Here is a 22,529-nt window from a genome sequence, read left to right as displayed (position 1 = left end):
CAGAGCTTTTCTTCCTTTCCAATGAAGGAGGCAGAGAGATGTTTTTTGGAGGGTCAGGAATTGCCTGAGACCCCAATCTAGACTCACCTTCAGGGTACAGGGATGGCAGGGTGGGAGCAAGGGGCAGCAGAATCTGAGGGCCTGTCCCAGCTCCACGACTTTCCACTCATTCTCTAAGTGCTGCTGCTTTTTGTTTTATTTTTAATTTTCAGGATGATCAGACTCACAGCCAGGGAGAACGGGAGGGGGTGTGCTGGGGAGGGGGAATAGCTGAAGCCCCTTCCTGGGGAGCAGAAGCTCGGCAAGACCTCATTAGAGATGCCTTAAAACATGTTTGGTCTCCCTGCTTGCATTGATCCTGGGGACTCTGCACCCACCTCTTCCCAGACACCCCAGGACCCCCATCCCTTGTACCTTCTTGCCAAGTGGGGTGTGCTGTGGTTTAGAAGAGGCAGGAGGTGGGCTGTCATAAAGGGGGTGGTGAGGCCCTGCCCTGCTGCCAGGGCAGGGATTAGAGGTACAGAGAGGAGCATGTGTGGGACAGCTCTGTCCCCTCTGCCCAGGGCAGGGCTAACTCACAGTGGCACAGCCCAGCCTCTCATGTTTCTCCCCTTGCACCGGGATAAGGGAGAAGCAACATCCAGAAAGGTCACCCTCCAGCTGCCCTGGACAGGCTCCTTGTGCTCCTTCACCTCCTGCCCCTTTCAACCCCCATACCTACACCAGGAGAAGGGGTCCTTACCCATCCGTGGCCCACCTGGCTGCAGTTAGCCACATGAGGGCCCTCTGCCTCCTCCAAAACTCCTGGGCAGGGATTTGTGGGGTGGGAGGGGACAGACAGACATCAGGCTCACTCCCTCACAGAGCAGGGGACCGGTGGGATTTCTGCCCCAGTGGCCTCTACATGACTTATATGTACTAGGGCAACCCTCCCTGGCATTTCCCAAGGGGCTGGACACAAAGTCTTGCTCCCTAAATAAAAGCAGCACAAACAGCAGGGTCAGGTGCTCCTGCAGCACCCCTTTGCTACCTGGGTGTGAACTGGGGGAGGGGTGACAAAGGGAAAGGAGCTGGGGGCCAGCAGTGCCTATTTCCCAAACCACTACTGATGCCTTCAGCACATGGTCCCACCGAGAAGAAGCCTCAGCCCTCCAGGAACAGCTTGCCCTGGCATCCAGAGCTGGAGGCAAACCTGTACTCAAGGCACAAAGCTGAGCAGCTCTGCATTGTGCCCCCTGCCTCAGCCCAGGCAGAAAAAGGCCCATGGCCTGTCAGACATAAGGCAGCCTCCCCCTCTAACCTCCCTGTGGGACAGGACTATCCCCAGCCCTGGACAAGGCCAGATGTGGTGCTGCCCAGCCAAAGCTGGCTGACTGTAAGGGTGGGGACCCCTTTCCCTGAGGGGTAGTCCCTGGGTTGAACAGTCCTGCGGGGGCCAAAGTGTTTTCCCTGCACCTGACAGGCCCCTGGTCTGAGGCTGCCTCCCTTCTGGTCCTGGATAACCCAGCTCAGTTCTGGCTGCCTCTGCCTCAGCAGCCCTTGTCCTTCTCCATCTCTCTTTCGAGCAATCATTCCTGCTGCTCATCTCCATGTGCACCCTTGGCTCTCAGGTGGTTCAGATTCCCCTTGAATAACAAAAGCATTTCCATGCTTAGGACTCTGAGCTGTGTTCCAGGCAGAGGAGACAGAACAGCAGCCAACTCCCACATGCCCTACTGTTTGATGCATATGGAAAAGCTGATAGCAATCCTTTCCTGACTCCATACCTGAAGAAAGAGTTCAACCCAAGGCCCAGAGCTCAAGAATTCTGAGTCAGGGAACAGCCAATCCCAGCTCAGCCACATGGAGAGCTGGATGCCAAGACAGAGGATGGGACGGGATGGGATGGGATGGGATGGGATGGGATGGGATGGGATGGGATGGGATGGGATGGGATGGGATGGGATGGGATGGGATGGGATGGGATGGGATGATCCCTGCCCTGAGAGCCAGAAGTGCTGGTCCAACAGTGTGATGATCTCCACTGCATGTTCTCCACCTCCACTGAAACCAGAAAAATGGACCAGCACAGGAGGAGCTCCTGGTAAACCACAGGAGAAAGTCCGAACAGTCACAGTGCAGAGCGCAAAAAGACAGAGATACCAAGGGAAAAGAGAGAAGGGATTTATTTATTTATTACACTTCAAATTTCAAAGCACCAAGACATGCCAAAAGACATTCATTTCCCCCAGGTGTCCAGCAGAAAGGCTGGGTTGGCAAATGCCACTGCTGAGGTGTGGGCCACCCCAGCAAAGCCCCAGCCCTGCTGGTGCCCAGCAGCCACAGGAACTGGGCAAACCCACCTGGTTTGCGCCTGCCCTAGCAGCAAACACGCAGCTTTGTCACTGTACCTGACAGAGCAAGATTCCCCACAAGGGAGCAAGAGCCTTGGGGTTCTGGCACAGAAACGCCCACCATGTCACCTCTGCCAGAAGCAACCACTGCAATACCTGTAACAGACAGAGGACTCAATGTCCCTGGGAAATTCATCTTCACAATATAAAACAGTTGAGGTTTCCTGAGAAATAAAATTCACTCCCATGGAACTGGTGGGACCAGCCCTGTGCACATGTAGACACAAACACACACACTTTCCCTGATCAAAGACCAGATGACTCCATGGCTTCCACACAAAAAAAAAAAAAAGGGAAAACGTTTTGCTTTGCCCCAGTTACAACTTAACTATCTCCTTGTGCTTCTCTCTGTCTCCATGCCTCCTACAGACAGACGCACAGCGCTGCTGGGTTACATTCAGTGCCATTACATTCAAATCCCTCTTGAGCACAGCTCCCCAAGCTGTGAGCTCTGCTCCTCTCCTGCACCAAGAAAGAAGGTCTTGGGCCACACCAGGGCTCTGAGTAAATCTGGAGGATCCTCAGAACACAAGGCTGGGAGCAAGCAGGTACAGCACCTCAGGTCCCTACGTCTCTTTCAAGGCTTAGCTGGCACCAGAGAAAGCTGGTGGCAGTAACAGCAGCCTGGCCCTGTGCAATGGGACCCATCAAAGGACACATCAGCTCAGACAGAAGGACACAGCAGCAGCACAGGTTAACCCCTTGAGACTCCTGCAGTAGCAACTGTCAGCAGTAGTGAGGAGGAGGGCCAGTCACAGAACCAAGCCAGACCTCTGCTACCTCCATTCACAGCTCAGAACAGAAATTTCAGTGTCAGTGGTCAGATCCAGAGGAAGATGCATCCCACTTCCTTTATTCCCAAGCACTGTCAGGGGCTGGATCACAAGGTTCTGCAACCCAGTCTTCCAAAGCTGGGGAGAGCAGAGCCAGGGTAGCTGATGGGCAGTGAGCCCTTTTGGTAGCCACACCAAGAGAGCACTTCCAGTGTGGTTCCAGCCCACAGCCTCTGCTGAGGAAGCCACACAGCTCTGCCCAGCAGCCAGGCCTCACGCTTGCAAGGAGCCCCAGTTTGGTGGGATATATTCCTCAGCCTGCAGGCATCACAGAGCCTTTCCACTACTGGGGAAATCAGATCCTTCAAAGCAGCAGCACAGCAGCTAGCCCATGGTGACAAGCAGGCATCACCAGTCCCGTTCAGAGGGCTCCCGGTAAGGCAGCCCCAGCTGAATGAAGACATCTCTCTCGGTGGGGGTGGGCAGAGTATGGCCAGGTGCCACCTTGGCACCCCCAGGGCCTCGCACCACGGCCGAGCTGAGCGCGTGCTCCGACAGGCTCATGCCTTTGGTCTTGGCCAGGGCGCGCATGGAGCGGTTGAAGTGAGCCGAGCCCGTGAAGTAGAGCAGGGCACAGGCGAACTCCCGGTACGGCACCACGATGATGTCGAGCCGGCGGTGACGCTGCGCTGACCCGGGCAGGCGGCACACGCCCAAGTACTTCTGCTGATCACCGTTGTCCTCCTGACTCACCAGGTCATCCGTGAGGAAGCCTGCAAAGAGAGAACAGGCCAAGAGGAGCTCAGTGGTAGATGGACACCTCCATGCTGAACTCCCTGCTGCCCAGAGAGCAGCAGAGGTGTCCCATAACGAGCTGTGGGACCCCCAGGGATAACACGCTGAGCTGCAGCAATAGTGCTGCCTTAAAGCTACAGCTGAGCCAAGTCCAGGGGCGGTAATTTCAAGGACTAACAAGATGTCCTATCCTTGGGAGAAGCGATCACCTATCCTTCAATGAATGCCGTCCACCTCACTGCCTCCTCGCCTTGGCCATTCTAAGAGCAGCTTCCCCGCCCTCTTACCGCTCCTGCGGAGGCTGCTGAGCAGCTTGCTGAACACCCCACGGTGAGACTGCCCATCCGGGTGAGTGACCAGCACATCCACATCTCCACAGGTGGCCTTCCCCCGACGGTAGGAGCCACAGGCAACACACACGAGGCCAGGCTTGATGGCCAGGGCAGCTTGTCTGACCTTCGAGAAAGAGGGATGAGGAGTCAGAGACCAGCCTCTTCATGCCCTTTCCATCAATGCAGCAAAGGATCTCGTGCCTGCCTTGAGGACTGTCCTGCATCTGGAGATGCATGGCACACTGCCCCACCAAGAAGGCTGGCCTGCTGTCAGGGGAAGAGTGAGCCAGAGTGGCCTCCACCCAGTCCTGCAAACATCCTGCACAATGTCACACCATACAGTGATCGACCATCAGCTCTTGGGAGCACTGGGCTGGGACAAGCAGGAATATGAAGGGGCAAAGTACTGCACAAGCTTTCAGAGCCTTCAGTTTCTGAGACAGCATGAGATAAGAGGTTTTTCTGGTGTCCTACCAGCACAAGGCTCACCAGCTCTGTCCACAAAGTAAATCAGTTCAACAGGTAATGGTCACAGGCCCTGTTTCAAAAACAGGGATGGGCTTGTGAAGTCTCCCCAGCAGGATCCAACACAGAAGAAAATCTGTGAGTACCCCTTGGAGTTCACTCCTGCAAGGAGCTCTGCCTCTGCAGGAGAGCTGGACTTCCTGAGCCAGAAAAAGCACCATTTTCCCAGCATTTTAGACCAAAGGGATGCCAACATACTGCTGCTAGCAATCAAACACATAATAAGAACTTCCCCTATTACAGTCTTCTCCAAGCTGGACCCCAGCTCCTGTTTTGTGCAGACAGTGCTAACTCTGATGGCTTCATTCATTACATGTTTAAGAAAGGTTCCCAAGACCCTGACAGGCCTAAAGTATTCTTGGCCTGATTGTGCCAATCACCCTGCTGGCAGCAAATAATGAGGGGCTCAGCAATTCCTAGTGATGGGGCCATCACAGAGGCTGGGGTTCAGCAAGGCAGTGTCCGTGCCCACAGCCCCTTGTCACTCTTGGGGATCATCCTTCATTAGCAAGAGATAAACCCATTAACCTTTGCCCCAAAGGTGCTCCAAGAAGCCACAAGCCTTTCTCATGCGGAGCAAGCCCTCCTCTGGTGTTTTTGCCCCCCTTCTGGCTTTAAATGAAGATTTCTAGAAAACTCCCAGCCCCACCCGAGAGCCTAAAAGCTCCTCAGATCTCACTGTGACAGGCAGCACAGACAGTGACTAATCCCTCATTCTCTCTCCAGGGCCTGGATAAGAGGTGTGTGTGTGTGTATATGGAGGGAAGCACAGTAATCCCATCAAGATAACAATAGACCCGCTCCCAAGAGCCAGCTCCTCAGGCCAGCCTGCCTGGGAAAGGGACCACTCACCACCAAAATGGCTAATCCAGCACACAGGACTGACACCCCAGCAGGAGCCTGGCAGGAAGGTATTCTTCATGGCCAGGCCCTGTGGCCGAGTGACAGGGTCACACTGGCTGCTGCTTCCATGGTGACTGGAGAGCACAGGGGTAGCAATGACAGTGCTTCCCCCAGGCTCTCTGCTCACATTAGGGTACACTGGCTTAGCACCCCGTAGTCATGGAGTGCCACAGCATCCTACAGCAAGCAGCACTCCCTGCAGCAGCCTGGATCCCCTTTGCTTCCACCAAGGATATCCACCCTCTGTTCTCTAACTGACAACTAGATCACGAGGTGCTCACAAGCTTCCTTTGAAGCAGCAGCACTGGGGACACTTCAGCTGAAAGCAGACATTCCAGACATGATGAGGGGCAAGAAAGCAGAGCTGGGAACCTGCCTATCCCACCATGCCACATGCCGCCTTCAAAGCAGTGTGTAGGACTAACCCCAGTGAAGTATCCTCCTCCTTGCCAGGCACTCAGATGGAACTTTCTTATGGGGCAAGGTAGGGGCCTTGTGTGCCCATGCCCAAAAAGGGTCCTCCAAGCACTGACCCCAGTCAGAGGAGAGGCTGAAGAGCTCATCTATAACACAGAGGCTATTCTCACAGCGTGTACCTTCCTGTCATGTCCCAGCAGGTACTGCACTCTGAGGGTCTGCAGCCAAGCTACTCACAGTCTGCTCTATTTCTGCAGCTTCCTCCCGAGGCATGCGCTCCAGGAAATCCATGTAGTGCTTCAGCCCCACAACCTGCTGGCTGGTCAGAGTGGCCTTGCTGCGGATGTCATCCAGCGTCCGGAAACCCTAGAGCAGAACATGCGCTGATATTCAGACATCTGCCAAGACTTTGCTCTTCACACACTTTCCACCAAGATTTGGGAAGACTGTATTTAGCCCGTCTCAAGTTCAGGCCAAGTCACAGCATCTGAGATCACATGTAAAGAACACTTTAGGACCTGGTTTCTAAAGAAGGGATTTAGGCAATTGCACTATCCATGCACACCTCTAATCTCCACCCCTCCTCTGACAGAAGGCTACTGCTCTTAAGGCATGGTATCCCTACACCCTGAAGGAAAACAAGTAATGCAGGTAAAGGAACAACACCCACAACATCCCAAGGAGGGAAAGCTGATAGTATGAACACAAACGTGTTTTTAAGTCAAGAATCCAGTCGCAAATGAACCACTATAGGAAACCAGGCTTCTTTAGCTCATGCTCAGGAGACAAACTGCTTTTAAAGGAACCCACCCAGTGGGCAGGGCTGCTCCTGTTGGCACAGTTATTTCAACCTCATTCTTACAACTTTGAGACAAAATGGATGGCTACTCTGATAGCTACAGGCCAACAGTCAGCAACTGCATCAGGAGCTCTTGAATCAGGCCAAGATGCTCTGATTCAAGCCTGGCTCTTAGCAACATCATTGCCACAACTAGTGTGACATGAGCTCTAAAAAGTGATGCTAGAGCAGAGGCAGCATGTCTCCCATTCCTCTTCTCCACATCTTTGTCCTTTACCCATCCCAGCACAACTAAAGTCTCAGCAGGGTGCTGAGACACAATGGGACCCAACCTCATAGGTCCTCCCCAAAAAAACCATCTTTAAATCTTACCTGTAGGTACTGGCAATGAAAAACTATTTGTGAAAGTAATTCTCCTACACTCAGCAGCAGTCTTCAAACCATAACCAGAGAGCCTCTTGCGTAAGGCACTGAACTTACCTGCTGGTACCACATCTGAGCTGTCTTGACCCCTGCTCCCCAGATGCTGGAAAATAACTCCAGCACAGGCACACTTTCACTGATGTGATCCAGCTTGCGCAGGTGCCCACTCTCCAAGATCTCCAGGATCTTCTCTGCCATCTTCTTCCCAATGCCAGGGATTTTACAGGCTTCCTAGAAAGAAACCAGAGCTGCTACTGGAAAAAGCAAAGATCATAGACAAGCTGGGGAGCTGCTACTGACTCAGAGCCTGGTTAGTCATTTGATGAGTAAAGGGTATGTGGCAGGACTAGTCCTGCCTGATGGTCTCCTCTTTAGCCCAGGCTTACCTTGGCTGATCAATTCAAGAGGAAAAGGACAAGCCTGCAGAATGGGACTGAAACATGAACACACTGAACTGCTGGACTGTCACAGCCCCCAAGACTCATATCCAGCCAGTTTTACATGTTATCACTATCAGTGGCCACTTGCTGTTGATGAAGAGGAAGGTGAAAATGTCCCTGCATTGTGTCTAAGGAAGGCATTTATCTTGAGAGTGTCCAAATCTGGCCCTAAAAGGCTCAGATTCCATTTTTCTACTGTTCCACAAACACTGTGTGTGGTCAATAAATCTCAACTTGCACTTGCTATACAACTTCCATCGAAGGTCCATCTCCCTGCTCCACCCCCTGGGGAGGTGTTTTACCTGGTAGGAGGTGACTGGTTTGTGGTAGCTCTTGAGCGCATTGATTGCTTTGGAGTAGCCCAGAGCTCTCCACTTGTCCCCCTGGACAGAGTAAGCCTTTGCCAGCACTTCCAGCTTCTCTGTGATGCACTGGTTGTGATTTTCCTTCTTGGTGTTGGAAGACTGGGCACAAACCCACTTGCTGGGAGGCTGGGCCACTGTGTCAGAGCTCTTACTGATCTCCTCTGATGATTTCACAGGGTAGCGGCCAGAAATCAATGCTTCCAGGTCTCCCTGGGTGACACCAGCATCTTCTCCTTCGCTGTCCTCATCATCAGAGTATTTCTTTAGGGAAAGATCAAAAAGCAGCCATGTGAGAACAAGTACATGCCTCGTACATCCACTTGGCACAAGCAACTTCTGAGATTAGGAAAGCAGAGCACTAACCACCCTCCCTCCTGGGCACACCATGCCCCAACTGCTACCTCTAGAACTGCACACCACAGTTCCTCACACCTCAAGCTACACATGCACATCTCACACTGCAGAGGAGACTCTACTGCTGTCCCCCTGTGATTCAAGCACACAGTCCCCTCCTACAGCCAAGCCCCTGAGGTAAAACAATGAGTAAGTGAGCAACTGCTGGTAGCAGCAAGGTATGACAATGCCAAAATCCCTGGCTGGCAGAGATGCTGACTCCCTACTCCCTCTGAGAAACCTTTAGCTCATCTGCTGGCAGCACAGGCACATGTCTTACATTCAGACTCAGCAACCTCTACCCCATGATGCAGATGACAGCAGATAGGCACTGAACTTTGTTTTCAGACACAAAATCTTAACAAGAGTAGTAAATTTAAACCCTCTCACTTTCCCCATGGCTATCTGCAAGAGAAAAGGGAAGGAAGGAATGACACAAAGGACTCCACATTCCTCAGTGACAGAAGAAAGAACCAATGTATGCATTTGCTGATACCCTCAGCATTAAGATGCCTCTGTGTAGACTTAAGAAACAATGAGCCTCGGCTTCAGGTAATGAACAAAAGGGGATAGAAGTGGAAAGCCACACAGAGACTTTGGAGACTGCTTTGCTCGGTGGAGTCCCCATCTCCCCTGATGGACAAACACAGGAGTCTATGAAGATCCAAGAGCTTGTGGAAGTAACTCTGAGTGATGCAGGGTTGTTTGGGATCAGTCTAGCAATTCCAGGCAGCACACCATGTTCTGTTATGAGTTTCAGCAGAGTGTGAGCCTAAGTAAGAGCCACATCCTTACAACCTCTGGCTCTGCTGGCTGAGGAGGTAGGAGGTCTGGAGACACATAGATGGGATGTGTTTTGCAGTCTTTTATAACTCTGAAAACTGGGCAAGAGTGAAGATTTGATAGATTTAATCAGTTCAATTTGTCTTGAAATGCAACTCCCTTGAGATGCTGCTCTCTCCAAGGGCAGCAAAGCCTCAGAAGGCTCAGATAAGTCAGTAAGCCCCTTAAAAGCATATAAAGAAGCATGTTATCCATTCACAACACAGAACTCTGCAGGTGGATCTGGAAGCAATTCCTATCCTCTTGGCCAGCAGTGTCACAGAGGTGAAACAGCCCTTAAACCCCTGACTCTCTACACTTTGTCAGCCAAGCTGATGGACTCTTTACAACCACATGTGCAAAACCAACCAGAAGCAACAGGCTACCTGAGAGGGAGGCAGGCAGCCCGGGGTGACAGCTCTGGGTTAACAGAGAGTAACTGGCACTGCTTACAGAGGCTGCCTTGAAGAAAACCACTGCATCTGCATGCCAGTCAAAAAGTGGTTGCTAGTCTGACTGTAACAGGATTTCCTCACAGGAGTTTACATCCAAAGGCAGAACTCCCAGATCAGTCTCTGTTTAGTATGAAACACTGACACCCATCATCTCCTAGAGAAAAAACATCCACCCAAGCTAGAAAACACTTTGTGCTTAAAAGCTACTTCTAAACTGTTTCAGCTTTATTGCTGCAGCTGGGTCTCAAGTATCCCACTCCTCCCTAAGTCACACAGATCTAAGGGACAAGGGCTTTTACTGAAATGTCTACAAATGTGGCTTTTGTGCCCTCAGTGAGCTGCCAGGCAGAGAGTAATTTCAGACTTTGGGCAACAAAATTTTGGACTATGTTGCAAAACAGATGCCAGTAATACAAGGCAGCTGCTGGGGATGTTTGAGGTAACTTTGCTACAGACTGATTTGAATGATAAGAATGCCCAAGAAGAATTCAGGAAATTTGAGCAAAAATACAGATAAAGGCAGGAAAGCTAGGAGCAGGCCAGAGACACTGACTCACAGCAGAAGCCACTAATAACCCAACATAGATATTTTAACACCTCCATGATCCTTCTGGTAGCAACCTGATCCACTGTACAAACATGTGTCTGAACAGGATGTTTGCCAAGGAGTGGAGAACTGGTCCATATGGCTCAAGCAGGAACATGGGATGAAATATCAGAGACAGCTTCCTGAAAAGAAGATATTCTCAGACAGGGAATATTCCTCAAAAGGACATAAGTGAGTATCACCATAGTGAGCCTTGGCCTGATCAGAGCACCAGGACTGCTTCAGCTGGAAAGGTTCTGATGGGAACAGCAATTTAGGGGCACTGTTTCTATTCTTAACCTAAAAAGGACAAACAGAAGCAGCAACCATGTCCATAGCCTGAGTCTGGCTCACTGGAACATCCAAACACCTTCCCTTCGCTGAGAAAATCTCACACGGTATCCCTGCAGGGATGCTCTTAGCCAGGAAAAGCAGCGTGCAGGATCTGCTCACAAGGAGATGGATCTGTGCAGGAAAGCCTCACCTCAGCCAGTCGCTGCTGTCCAAGGGTGCCTGAGCCTCGCTGTGAGGAATCCTCCACCTGTGCTTCAGTACTCAGTTTCACTGCTCCCTCCTCTGCTGGGGGCTGCATTTTTTCTCTGTCCCGGATCTGTTGCTGTTCTTTGTGGAATTCCTCCTCCTCCAGGTACCTGCCATGGATCGGATGTCTCAGTATAGAAGAAAGAGGACTTCTCAACCCCCAGAACTTTGACCAAGAAATCCTTCTGCATGTTTTGGGATGGACCAAACAACCCACATGAATTGTACTCTCTCAGATCACAGATTAATTACTCTGCTTTTAGCTCAGCTCCCCAGTTAACATCTACCTTGCTGACCTGCAACTTCCACTCCTACCTACCTCACTCTTAGACTCTTTCCAAAATACTGCCAAAACATTTTGATCCTAATCTGTGCCTGCTGCTCCATCTTTAATTTCCTTTTCTGCCTAGTTTCCAATTTCTCTGTACCCTTCATCTGCAATAAGTAAGAAACAGTATTTAATTCTCAGTATTTTTAAGAGTTGTCTTGTTATCACTGACGGATCAGGAAGAGGTGCCTTTAGCACCTGTAGCAAGTGACAGGACTTCTGGCAGTACTTCTGGGCCCTATAATATGTTTTGCTACCACACAGAACTTCAAGTCATGCTCACAGGACCTGCAAGGAGTTGCAGTCCAAGATTTTGAGCCAAGGTCAAATTGTAGTGCTGTTCAGTTTAGGACAGAGGAAATGCAGGGAGGAATGGCAGAGTGGCATTTGCATACCTGTGAGGGATAAAGACACCATAGCCAGCAGTACTCAGCAGCTTCTGGTCTCTAATGCAAGCACTAAGCCAGGCTGCCTTCACCAGCTGCGGCCCCGGGGGCAGCTTGGTTAGCCTGAGGAGCCGGAAGGCACGGTCGCAGTCCATGTCCTCGGCCACAATGACGTGTGTCACCTCCGAGGAGAGCTGGCTGTGAACCACACCCCCGTTCTGCACAATCTGCCTGCGGAAGATCTCGGCCCTGGCCTGGCCAATGCCGGCTTGCAGCACGTAGGCGATGACTGGTTTCAGCCACTCTGCTGGGGAAAGCACAGGGGCAGGGACACAGTGACAAGAAGTGCCCCAACCCAGCAGGGCTACATCTCTCACATGGGACTTGATGGCACCAGCACTGGCAGGCAGTCCTTGGGGGGCTCCAGCTGGATACACCAAACCAAGCTGCCTATAACCACTACAGAAAACACACTGAGGGCCAGAAAAAGCCTTTGGAGAACAGCACTTGCAGTTGACCTGCTGGGTGTAAGTATTATATCCCACATCACAGGGACTCAGGACTTACCCTCAGGTATCTCTGTTCCTTGCTCTTTCGGGATCTTTGCAGGGATGCTTTTCTCTGAGTCATCCCTCACCTTCTTCCTCTTGGGAAAGGCTTTGACAATCCCTCGTGGCTCCATAGGCCTGGTGGGAAAGTTAGCAGCAATTGCTAAATACAAACAAGAAAGAGCAAGGTTGCTTAGATCTTACCTAACCACAACTCAAGATTCACTCATGTTGCTCACTGTCTTTGTTGTTCTGAATTTTTTTGTTATTGCCTTCCAAAAATGCTCAGCCTGAGGGAGGCAACCAGAATCAAGAACTGAAGGTCAAAAAAGGTCAGAAAAACCACAAGGTCAGAAAAACCAAAGTCAGAAAGTCATTTAAGTTAACTCTACCTGAATGTCTTAGAAACCTCTACAGCTGAGTTCTTACAATGGAAAGCATTCAACTACTTTAACAGTTTAGAGCTCCTATCTGCTCAGCCTAAAGAAGCAACTTTATTTCCCAGGTATTTCTTACACATATCCCCAGGAGGGAAACAATTCTCCTGCCAGGGCTGAAATACAGTCAGCTATGAGACAAAACATGGATTGACACCAAGTGTTTCACACAGCCGCAAGAGGGAAACTCCCAACTTGGCTTCATCTGGAAATAGCAAATTACTAAAGATTAAGAAGACAAGTTCATTATGGGTACAGCTGCAACTTTGCAAATGCAAACTTTGGAGCTTGAACTAGCAGGACACAAGGAAGCTGAGTTTTTTGTAGCCCAAACAAGCCCTGAATCACTGTATATCCCAACACTCCCCTCCATGTAGATGCAGCGCTGAGTAAACATCAGCTTGGCACACAGTCCACCACAAACCTATCCTACCCAACCTGGAAAAGCTGAAAATAGTCCCATTGGGCCATGGCTTCCTGCTATGGTCACCTTCTCATCTGAGCACTAAACATAATCCTCTGAAGACCAACGCAGAGCTCGACTCAAGCCCTCACTTCTGTGAGGAAAAGTTCAGCTCCATGGGAACAGAAATCTTGCTACATTTCTAAAACTCACCTTCGCTGAAACGTTTCAGTTTTCAGGACGTTTTGACAAAAAAAAAAAAAAAAAAAAAAAAAAAAAAAACCTCTGGAAACAGTAATCCTTTCTATTAGATAAAGGAAAAACCCACACCAAAAGCCCGCCAAGGTTCTCGGTGCCAAGTCCGTTCCAGGGCTGGGCAGTGTGTTTCTGCAGGCTGTATTTTAACTCCTATAAACCACAACGCACGCCCCGGGCACCAAACCTGCCTTGCCAGCCTCCTCAGGCCGCGAAGGTCTCAAGGCCACCAACTCGGGCCTGGCAGCGCCCGCAACCTCGGGGGCAAGAACGAGCCCCCAGACCTTGTGGCTGTGCCCTGGAGAGCCGAGGGAGGGCGGGAGCCGAGGGGGGACAGCCGGAGAAGGGAAGGGCCCCGAAGGAGCGCGGGGCCGGGGCCGAGGCCGCGGCCGGGCAGGGCCGCGCTCAGCTCGGCCGGGCCGGAAGCGCTTCCGGGCGGCGGGCGGAAGTTTCCGCGTTGCCGCGGCGACGGCGCGGCCGCCATGGCGGTGCCGAGCTGGCTGGAGCGGCTGCGGGCGGCCGGCAAGACGGCGCTGGTGCAGGACGGTAACCGCGGGGCGAGGGTCGGGATAGCCCTCGCCTGCCCCCGCCGCGGAGTGAGGGGTGGTCCTGCAGCGAGCGGGCGTGGAGCGGAGCGCTCCTGGGCACAGCCCTCACCACGGGCAGGGGCCCAGGGAAGGACGCAAGGCCACCAACGCGGGCAGTGGGACGGGGTCCTGGACAATGGGATAGGGCCCCAGGCAGTGGGACAGAGCCCTTCACCCAGAGGTAGGTGTATCCCGTTTCCTCTCACCACCTGCCTTGCCTCTAGGGAAGCGGAAGATCCACTATTTGTTCGAGGATGGGAAGGAGATGGCCGAAGAGTACGACATTAAGACTGGCCAGTTAATAAGTAAGTGGTGCTCTGCAGGGCAGTGGGTCTGTACCCTCAGGGCTGGGGTGTTGAGAGGGACCACCTGGTCAGGAACAAATCATCCCTGCCTATTCTGGGAGACAGGCATGTCTGTAGCAGAATTTTGTAGCGACAGAAGTAGGGTCCAGCTTGCAGCAAGGGTCCTCTGACTTTCATGGCATAGCAGGCCTTGCTTTAGCCCAGGATCTCCCCCAAAACATCCCGTCTGTCACAACAGACTTGGACGGACTAGATGGGATTGCAGTCATAGTTGCCAGGCACCAAGTCTGTACCACATGAAGGACTGAAATACGCTTTTTGGTGGGTTCTGCTACCACAAACAAAGTGTTGTTTATGGCTCCTGTCCAAAACCACATCAGTTGCAGCACAGCACCTGTCACAACCCCACTATGGCTTCAGCACGAAGTAGAGAAAAGAGGCATATAGCACAGAATTTCTGACTTAGGAATAGGCCAACTAGCAGATCAACTCACACCAAAGTCGAAATTACTGGAATTAAGATACATGTATTCATATCATCTCAGTGTGCTGGACAGCTTTGGCAGTCAGTTGCTGGAGTTCTTAGAGAGTAGAAGAATGAAAACACTTCTCTCTTCCCCAGGTAGAAAATGGCGAGAGAAGAACACCCTTGGGGGCACCGGCAAGTGGCAGGTGGAAGTGGGAGAGCCAACCTCGCCACTCCTGGGAGCACTGGAGTCAGAGCTTATAACAGAGAGCAGCTCAAATGTATGTAAGGGTCTGCAGGTACCACTGCACCTAAAACTACCTTGTCTTGTGCTTTCAGCAGTAGTTGGTAGAGTGCAGATCACCAAGAGACAGCCTTAATGCACCCAGCACTCTGCTACAAATCACCCCAAAACTGCAGGGCTGAGTAGAAAGAAGGCACAGGTTAGGTTTTTTAGGAGTCTTCAAGACATTTGTAGTTTCCTTAAGTAAAGAAACTGTACTGCTGTGTTGGCCAATTGCTATCTTTGAAAGAGCAGGGTGACAAGAAGGCCAGCGCCAGGACAAATCAGGGGATAGAAAACAAAGGTGATAGCAATGAAAGGCACAGGCAGTGCATAGCAGGCTGCTCCCTAATAGGGCACAGCTTGTTTCATCTTCACACCCCTCTAGCTGAGGGCACAGATGTTTTAGTCTCTTACCATCTTTTCAGAAGCTGTTCTTCTGAAACACAAGCACAGCTCTGCACCACAAGTTGGGGCAGAGCTAGGACTGAACCTACAGGTTCCTAGAGCAGGCTGAGCTCAGTATTTGGTTGTCTGTGTCCCTGTAACCCTGTACTGCAAGGCTTCCTCAGTAAACACTTTCAGCCTCCTGCAAGCAGTGCCCTGGGCAAAGGCAGAGCAGCCTTAGCTGTAGGAAGGTGGTGCTCAGGCAGCTTCTTGAGTTACTCCCTAATGCTTTAGTGTGAAAGAACAACTATTCCCATGTGGAGTCTCACAAGGTAGTACAGGAAGGAGGACAGGGAGGAGAGGAGACAGCTGGAGGGGCCTTTCTAAAGGTACTTATTTGCTGTAGCCTATCTTCATGAGGAAGGATACCCTGAGCAGCTTCCAGTGGCGGATCCGTAACCTCCCCTACCCCAAAGAGGTCTACAGTGTCTCCGTGGAGGAGGAGCAGCGCTGCTGTGTCATCCGGACCACCAACAAGAAGTCAGTAAGGACAGCACTGCCAGTGCTGACAGTCCCTTGGGGTGGGCTGGCACAGGGGGCAGGCTAGTGATTGCACAGGGGGCTGTCCTCTCTTCTGTCCCCAGTGTGCAAGGGCTGAGGGGTCTCACCTTGCTGCCCAATTTCCACTCCAAACTGCCTCAGACACGTTTATAAGTAGGGCCTTCCAAGCTCTGCATTGGCCATTGCAATCTCATCTTGGCTCCTGTAGGGTGGTGCTTGCAGTGTTCTTACCTTGTCAGATATCACTTTCTTAGAAAAATAAATTAAGAGCCTTGCAGACTTCTTGAAGCTAGAACATTCCATTTTCTCCCTCTTAGTCACTGCATCTCAGAATGCTGCAGGATTCAACATGGACAGCAAAGTCATGGGCACCCAAACAGATCTCCCTGCATAAACATGTCCTGTAGTCACAATGCCAGTGATATGATCTGGAGGTAGCAAGCGAAAAAGACAGACTGAATCTGGGAAGGAAGCACCATAGTGTTCTGCCAAGAGAGACTTGAGATGGGAGGATGAAAATAGAAAATGCTGTTAAAGCCACATCTTGCAGTGTGTCAATAAATGGCATCTCAGATGGAATGAAACACACACTGTGTCCCAAAGCATCTACAGCCTCAGATAAGCCAAGATGAGCTCTAGTATTGGGAAGTGAGTGCACGGAACGAGCCTTGGGTGCACAAGGGAAGGTGACGGAAGTGGCTGTAGGTGGTGCTGTCGGCACAGAACTGCGGCTCCTCTGCTGCCGAGGGCTTCGCGAAGCGGCACCTGCGAGTCTCCCGGCAAAGGGCTGCTGCAGCTCTGCACATCAGCTTACCTGGGGGCTCAAAACCAGAAGGCTGGGAAGAGGGAAGTTAACCCATAGAAACAGCAAGCAATTACAGCTCTAATACAGAAAGATGTTGGCCTAAATGCACACAGAGGGATTCACAGAACAGCGGTGCTTTAGTAGGGAGGCCCACGTTGCAAAAGATGAATGAGATTCCCATCAGCCAAACATGAATATCCATGGAGCTAGAGCAGGAATGGAGTAATCCAACCATATACTGTCACAGGCAGGCTTATCTACTCCCAGTCCTACTGATAGTGATGTGTATGTGGGAAGTTCCTTGCCTGTGGATGTGGGAATTTCCTGCATAGGTGCCATAAGGTTATAATGTAGCACTGAGGCTTTACTTATGCCCTACCTGACTTCTGGCTTTTTTCTACCACTCTCAGGAGTCTTCCATGAGCAGCTGACACTTGTTCTCTCACAGACTGGCGCCAGAGGACCCAATAGCAACTCATGGCCTGTGTCTGACAGTTAAGGACTTTTAGAATTAAAGCTGAAAGCCACCTCACTGAGGACAAGAATGACGTTGCTGTCAGTAGGGAGCAGGGACAGACACCAGCACTAGCACACTTAGTACAGGCTCCAGGATATCTTAGATAATTTCTCCTGGGTCTCGGCCAGGGCAAGGCACCACTCAGCAACTAATTCCAAGATAGCAACAGCAGCGTGGAATCCACAGAGAGTGCACATCACTACGGGAGAGAAAGGAAGCCTCGGAGCCTCTCCAACCCTTGGAAGTCAGCCATGCTGCTTCTGAGCAACAGAGCTGTGCTGACCGCCAGCCAGAGGCACAAGTAACAGGATGGGCTGCCAAGTCACTACTGAGTAGCTCAGCTCTAAATTCTCAGCATACCAGTAGCAGTTTTCCCTACGGGCTAACAAAAAAGTGGGTTTCCAGTAGGAAAATAATAGAGGTGATTTCACATACATACTGTGGATCTCGGGCCAGGACTCGGGCTCAGAGTGTAATACTGCCCCTTGGCCATGGGGTGAGAGGAGAGGGCAGAGAATCAGCCTGCGTCGGCTGGGATAACCACCCATCAGCTACCTCCCCAGCCCAGACAGGAGCTCTTCACTTCCACCAGTCACTCTGTTCCCTCTGGCCACGGCAAGGGCTGCTCAAGTGGGATTTGCTTAAAACCTCCTGCTGTAAAATAAATCCATTAAACTGAACTCTAAAAACAAACCTAGAAAGCCACCTCCCCAAACGCCAAACCTGATTCAATTATTGTAGTGAGAGGCAGTGGTAATGTTAGGAGGAGGAGGGGTTGGCAAGGCAGATCTGGTTTCCTTTGATCTTGTCACAGATTTTAGTTTGAGGCCAGCCAAAGCCATTCTTTTCCCCTTCTCCTTAGTCCTGGGGCAGCAGAATGCTGCTGTTTCATTGATGACTCCCAAGGCCCTTTGAAACAGTGGGTTTTTTTCTGTGTACTGCTTTTTTTTTTGTCTAATCGGTAAGAAGTTAACACTTCCTTAACATGTCTTTGTGTTCATCTAATCTCTGCTGTTTAACCTTTGACATCTCCCTTATTATCCATGTCTGCCACCTTTTCCAAATACCGACAGCAGTGACAACACAGAACGGTTTGAGCCCTGCGGTAACAAGCCCTGTACATTCCTCCCACTGCACCGGGAAAGCCATTTGCCCTTTGTAGCTGTTTTCACCGTGACTTGGAAAATAAACTGCAGTTTGGGCAGAGGTAGCTCGAGAGGCCAAGACTCACACACAGCCAGCTGAATTGAGAACCACCCCTCATGGTAGCAGCCACTGCCTATTCCCACTCTGCTCCAGGCACCTCAGTACCAGTTACAGGCCAATTCCTTGGAGAAGATTGCCCACAAGAGTGTTGGAAGAGACTAAGAATCCAGCCATGCCTCTGGGTGGGCGTAGGACCACAAGCCAGTGTATTTGGTGCAGCCCCAGAGAGAAGCAGTAGGTGCAAGGCGAGCAATGGCATGCACAGATCTCAGGCAAACACAGGCACAGGTCTACTGGGTTCTGGCTCCAAAGTCTTAGAAAATCTCTTAGCTGGCAAAAACATCTGTCCTCTGCTTGGATATGAGAGGTTATTGGAAGACTGGGATAGAAACCAGGGAAGGAACTAGGAGAGCTCTAAGTGCAGAGGAGCACCACAGCCACCATGGGGGCTGCACGGAGATGCTGCAGAGCAGAGGCTCAGGTGATTGTGGGCAGTTACACCTGGAGATCTGTGCCCAGGGTATGCATGAGCACCACCATGCCACCAAAGCAAAAAGCTACCTAGGAAGTACAGCTGGAAGTTAAAAAGAAGGGTTTAGGAAGGATTGCAGCACAAAATGATGCATCACAGAGGAAAGTAAGTCATATGGCACAAGAGCTTTGATACCTATTTGACAAAAGCTAAAGGAAGCTGTTACTTAGAGGGAATGAGAGGCCATGAGCAAGGAAAAAGACAAGGGACACCTTGGTAGGGCTGAGTCGTCTAACTGTAGCTGGCACTACACATACAGGCAAGCTGGAGGGACCAAGCCTGCTGTCACACACCAAAGCTCTTCAGGACTTTGCCAGCTCTGGTTTCCAGTTTGGAGGTTTGTTTCTAGTGCTCCTGCTAACCTGGGGGCACCAGCAGGCACACAACATTGCACAAGGGCCTCCTGCCAACCCTGAGAGGTCTGTCTGTTGGCCTCATGTACACTTTGTAGACCAGCAGGCTGTGTCTCAGCACTCCTAGTGGCAGAATAGAAACCCCATATTCCTTATTTCTGTCTCCTCTCTCATTTGTAGGTACTATAAAAAGTTCTCTATTCCTGATCTGGACCGATACCACCTCCCCTTGGATGCAGCTGCCCTGAGCTTCACCCATGCCAACAACACCCTGATCATCACGGTGAGGCTTTAACCATGCAGATCAGCACTCTGCCCTTCTCTTTATGTCCACAATGAAGCTAAAGTTCTTACACGTGGGGAAATGAAGCAGAGCTGAGGGTCACCCATGCAGCTCCTTCTCTGTCACAAAGACAGTGGGAGTTTCAGATTACACTGGGCATGCTGACACTAGCCAAGAGATCCCAGGTGGCAGGAGAGGCCCTGCTTGCTGCTCAAGGTGACATGCAGGTGGAAGAGTGTCTGTTGTGCCCTGTTTTCCATGTATTCTCTCCCTCAGGCCTGAGCAAGCCTCCACTCTCAGGGACATTAAGTTTCTCTTGTCTCAGAGCATTAAAAAAAAAGCCCAAGGACCTGCTGCACTTTGAGGTCTCATAGTCTTAAAACAGTATAATAAAAAATAATCACCTGCTGCTATGTGTCAGAGAGGGAACACTTCCAGACACATGGTGGAAGCAAGAGACTAGCAACATGGACACACACTTCTTGTTGCAAGGAGCAGACAGATGCTTTTGAGCAACAGGTGTTTGCCTTATTCAGTGCAGAAGTCAGCTATACAGAGGGCACACCCTCCATGAGGAGCCTGGCAGCAGATCTGGGCTGCACATGCAGAGGAAATGGGCCAAGAGGAGCACCTTGAGTCCTCCTGAGCTTCTGTTAGCTACTGGCCAAACCTTGCAAAAAGCACCTGCATCCACCACTAAGCTGCAGCTGGGTGAGAGGCCTCTGAGGGGAAGACATAGGAACTGCAACTCTTACTTCTCTCTGCATTTAAAAAAAAAAGCATATTTTATGTACATATATATATATATATATATATAAAACACTTGTGATCATACGGTCAGTGAGCACAGCAAGGATCTGCTTGCCAGGATATTCCAGAGGGGTTGGTGGAGGGCCAAGATTCCACACTAACTGGAAAGTTTTACTTGCACCATAAAAGACACTCCAGAACTTGGCAAATGTCTTTAGCTTGATGGCACCACCTCTCTAAACGGGCTTCAGAAGCTGCTGGTAATGGCAAGGCCTCCCTTGGTAGGAGGGCCCTTGTTGGGCTGGCAGCAACAGGCTGCAGTTGGTCTGCTTGGAGCAGAGGCTGAACAGGAGTTCAGGAGTGCTAAGGGCATTTCTCTCTGTCTTACAGTACCAGAAGCCAAAGGAGATCCTGGCTGCAGAAGAGCAGCTGCAGAAGGAGCTGAAGAAGATAAAGGCAGCTAACAGCGGGGATGGAGACTGTAAGACCCAGTAGGCAGTGGCTGCTAAGGGGTTGAGGTGAGGGGCCGCTCTCTGGCACAGATTCATGGTGTTTATTTTGCCTTATCTAATAAAAATGGGTTCTGTTGTTAACAGAGTCATTTGGAGGAATCTCTGTAAGCCTAGGAAGATGGCAGGGCAGTTGACCTGTCTGCTGCCCTGGCCTGCTGATTTATGCAGACATTTCATAAAACCATAGAATGGTTTGTGATGGAAAGGACCTTAAAGATCATCTAGTTCTAACCTCTCTGTCATGGGCAAGGACACCTTCCACTAGACCAGACTGCTCAAAGCCCCACCAACCTGGCCTATAACGTTTCCAGGGATGGAATGATCCTTCTATGAATCTGTGGGAAGCTGTAGTATGCAAAGGAAGCACACCACATCCACAACCAGCAGCCCTGTCCCCATCCAACATGACACCTTGGGAATTCCCCATCTGCCACCATTGCTGAAGGCAGTAATGTTTGGAAAACAAGAACTCCCTCCTCACACCCATTACTTGCCTGGGATGTGCTTGGAAGCAGCTCCCCCCTGTGCAGTTATTCAGCTCCTCCATGCAGTCAGGATGTTCTGGTGACTTTGCTATCTCTGCAAACAGCATCAATGTTTAGTCCTGAGTGGGCACAGCCTATGAAACAGGGTAAAGAGGAAGACATGCAGCTGCTTCCTTAGTGCCAGCCATCCACAACGTGACAGGGCTGTGCAGAGGGCAGGAACCAAGATGCAGTTGCCTCCATTTGCATGGCACAGAGGGCAAGCAGTGGCTGGGCCACTGGCCAGCTAAGGAGCAGCAGCTGCCCACCCTTCTCTGGAGGCACAAACACGGACCATTGCAAACATCACTGCACAGAGACAGCCCCAACAGTGCTGCTTTACCAACTCCTCCAACAGCCATCCCCTTGCTTAGATTTCTGAATATTGTTCTGTCCCAGTTCATACTTGAACAGTTACTATCCAAGCAGACCCTACCTTCAAGTGAGCTGCTCATGGGCTCCTAACATAGCTCCCCTGATGAGGCTGCTTTCAAACCATGGCAATTCCATAGAGTCTGGGGCTCCAGCAAACATATTCCTCCAATTCTTGTGCATCACAAGGGAAGAGCAGCCTCTTGACAGTAGAAATGAACGTATTAAGTTCTAACAAAGCACCATGCTGAGTGGCTCACCCTAGGAGTGCTCTCAGTTTGTGATAAAAACCTCTCCTCTATCTATCCGGGACACCCAAACTCAACCAAGTAGGGTTCCCATACTTCCTCCCCCAAGGAGGGCCAGACCCCAGACACCACTCACAGCACATTATCCACATTCAATCACACAGCACAGAGCATGCTGAAAGCTATGGTTGTTCAGAGACCCACATCAGGTTCAGAAGGATGATACCAAAAAAAGCAGAGCCCACCTGGATGTGTCTACAGGATCCCAATAAATCACATCCAAGTGTTCATACTAGTCTGTTTGCTGCTTCAGTATGCAGGCACCAAATGAGTCACAGGTCCTACTTTTTGAATTCTTGTTTGAAAAAGGGACAGGAGATCCAAGCTCCCAGGAACTGCCTTCAGTGCAGCAGTGTCACAGAGTCTAGCCAGGGAGAGAGATCTATAAGACATGGAGACAGCCTCTGAAAATAGGTCCAACCTCCCTCACCCACCCAGGCCCCTGCAATCAGCAGGTAAC

The 22,529-nt window shown here is 51.0% G+C and overlaps 2 protein-coding genes across 5 annotated transcripts; one reads left to right on the top strand and one right to left on the bottom strand.

Moving 5' to 3' along the window:
• Positions 1 to 2,147: 2,147 nt before the first annotated feature.
• Positions 2,148 to 13,745, bottom strand: POLL (DNA polymerase lambda). 4 transcript variants are annotated; one of them, XM_059851821.1, is made up of 9 exons: positions 13,277 to 13,745; positions 12,243 to 12,361; positions 11,685 to 11,982; positions 10,906 to 11,071; positions 8,103 to 8,426; positions 7,418 to 7,591; positions 6,376 to 6,504; positions 4,249 to 4,417; positions 2,148 to 3,939 (listed from the first exon to the last, which is right to left on the bottom strand). In XM_059851821.1, the coding sequence occupies exons 2-9, from the start codon at positions 12,355 to 12,357 to the stop codon at positions 3,575 to 3,577; spliced, it is 1,740 nt and encodes a 579-aa protein (XP_059707804.1). In that variant the 5' UTR covers positions 12,358 to 12,361; positions 13,277 to 13,745; the 3' UTR covers positions 2,148 to 3,574. The 4 variants fall into 4 exon arrangements, with proteins under 4 accessions (XP_059707804.1, XP_059707806.1, XP_059707805.1 ...); XM_059851823.1 differs by having other exon boundaries at positions 11,685 to 11,979; XM_059851822.1 differs by having other exon boundaries at positions 13,510 to 13,745.
• Positions 13,728 to 20,946, top strand: DPCD (deleted in primary ciliary dyskinesia homolog (mouse)). Its single transcript, XM_059851828.1, has 6 exons — positions 13,728 to 13,864; positions 14,130 to 14,210; positions 14,833 to 14,957; positions 15,753 to 15,886; positions 19,501 to 19,603; positions 20,744 to 20,946. Exons 1-6 carry the CDS (start codon positions 13,801 to 13,803, stop codon positions 20,846 to 20,848), a joined length of 612 nt encoding a protein of 203 aa, XP_059707811.1. The 5' UTR covers positions 13,728 to 13,800; the 3' UTR covers positions 20,849 to 20,946.
• Positions 20,947 to 22,529: the final 1,583 nt, after the last annotated feature.

This window comes from Haemorhous mexicanus, chromosome 7, assembly GCF_027477595.1.
Source record: "Haemorhous mexicanus isolate bHaeMex1 chromosome 7, bHaeMex1.pri, whole genome shotgun sequence".
Classification (NCBI taxonomy): Eukaryota; Metazoa; Chordata; class Aves; order Passeriformes; family Fringillidae; genus Haemorhous; species Haemorhous mexicanus.
Note: the sequence above shows the minus strand (reverse complement) of the source record. Positions and strands in the feature narration are given on the sequence as shown.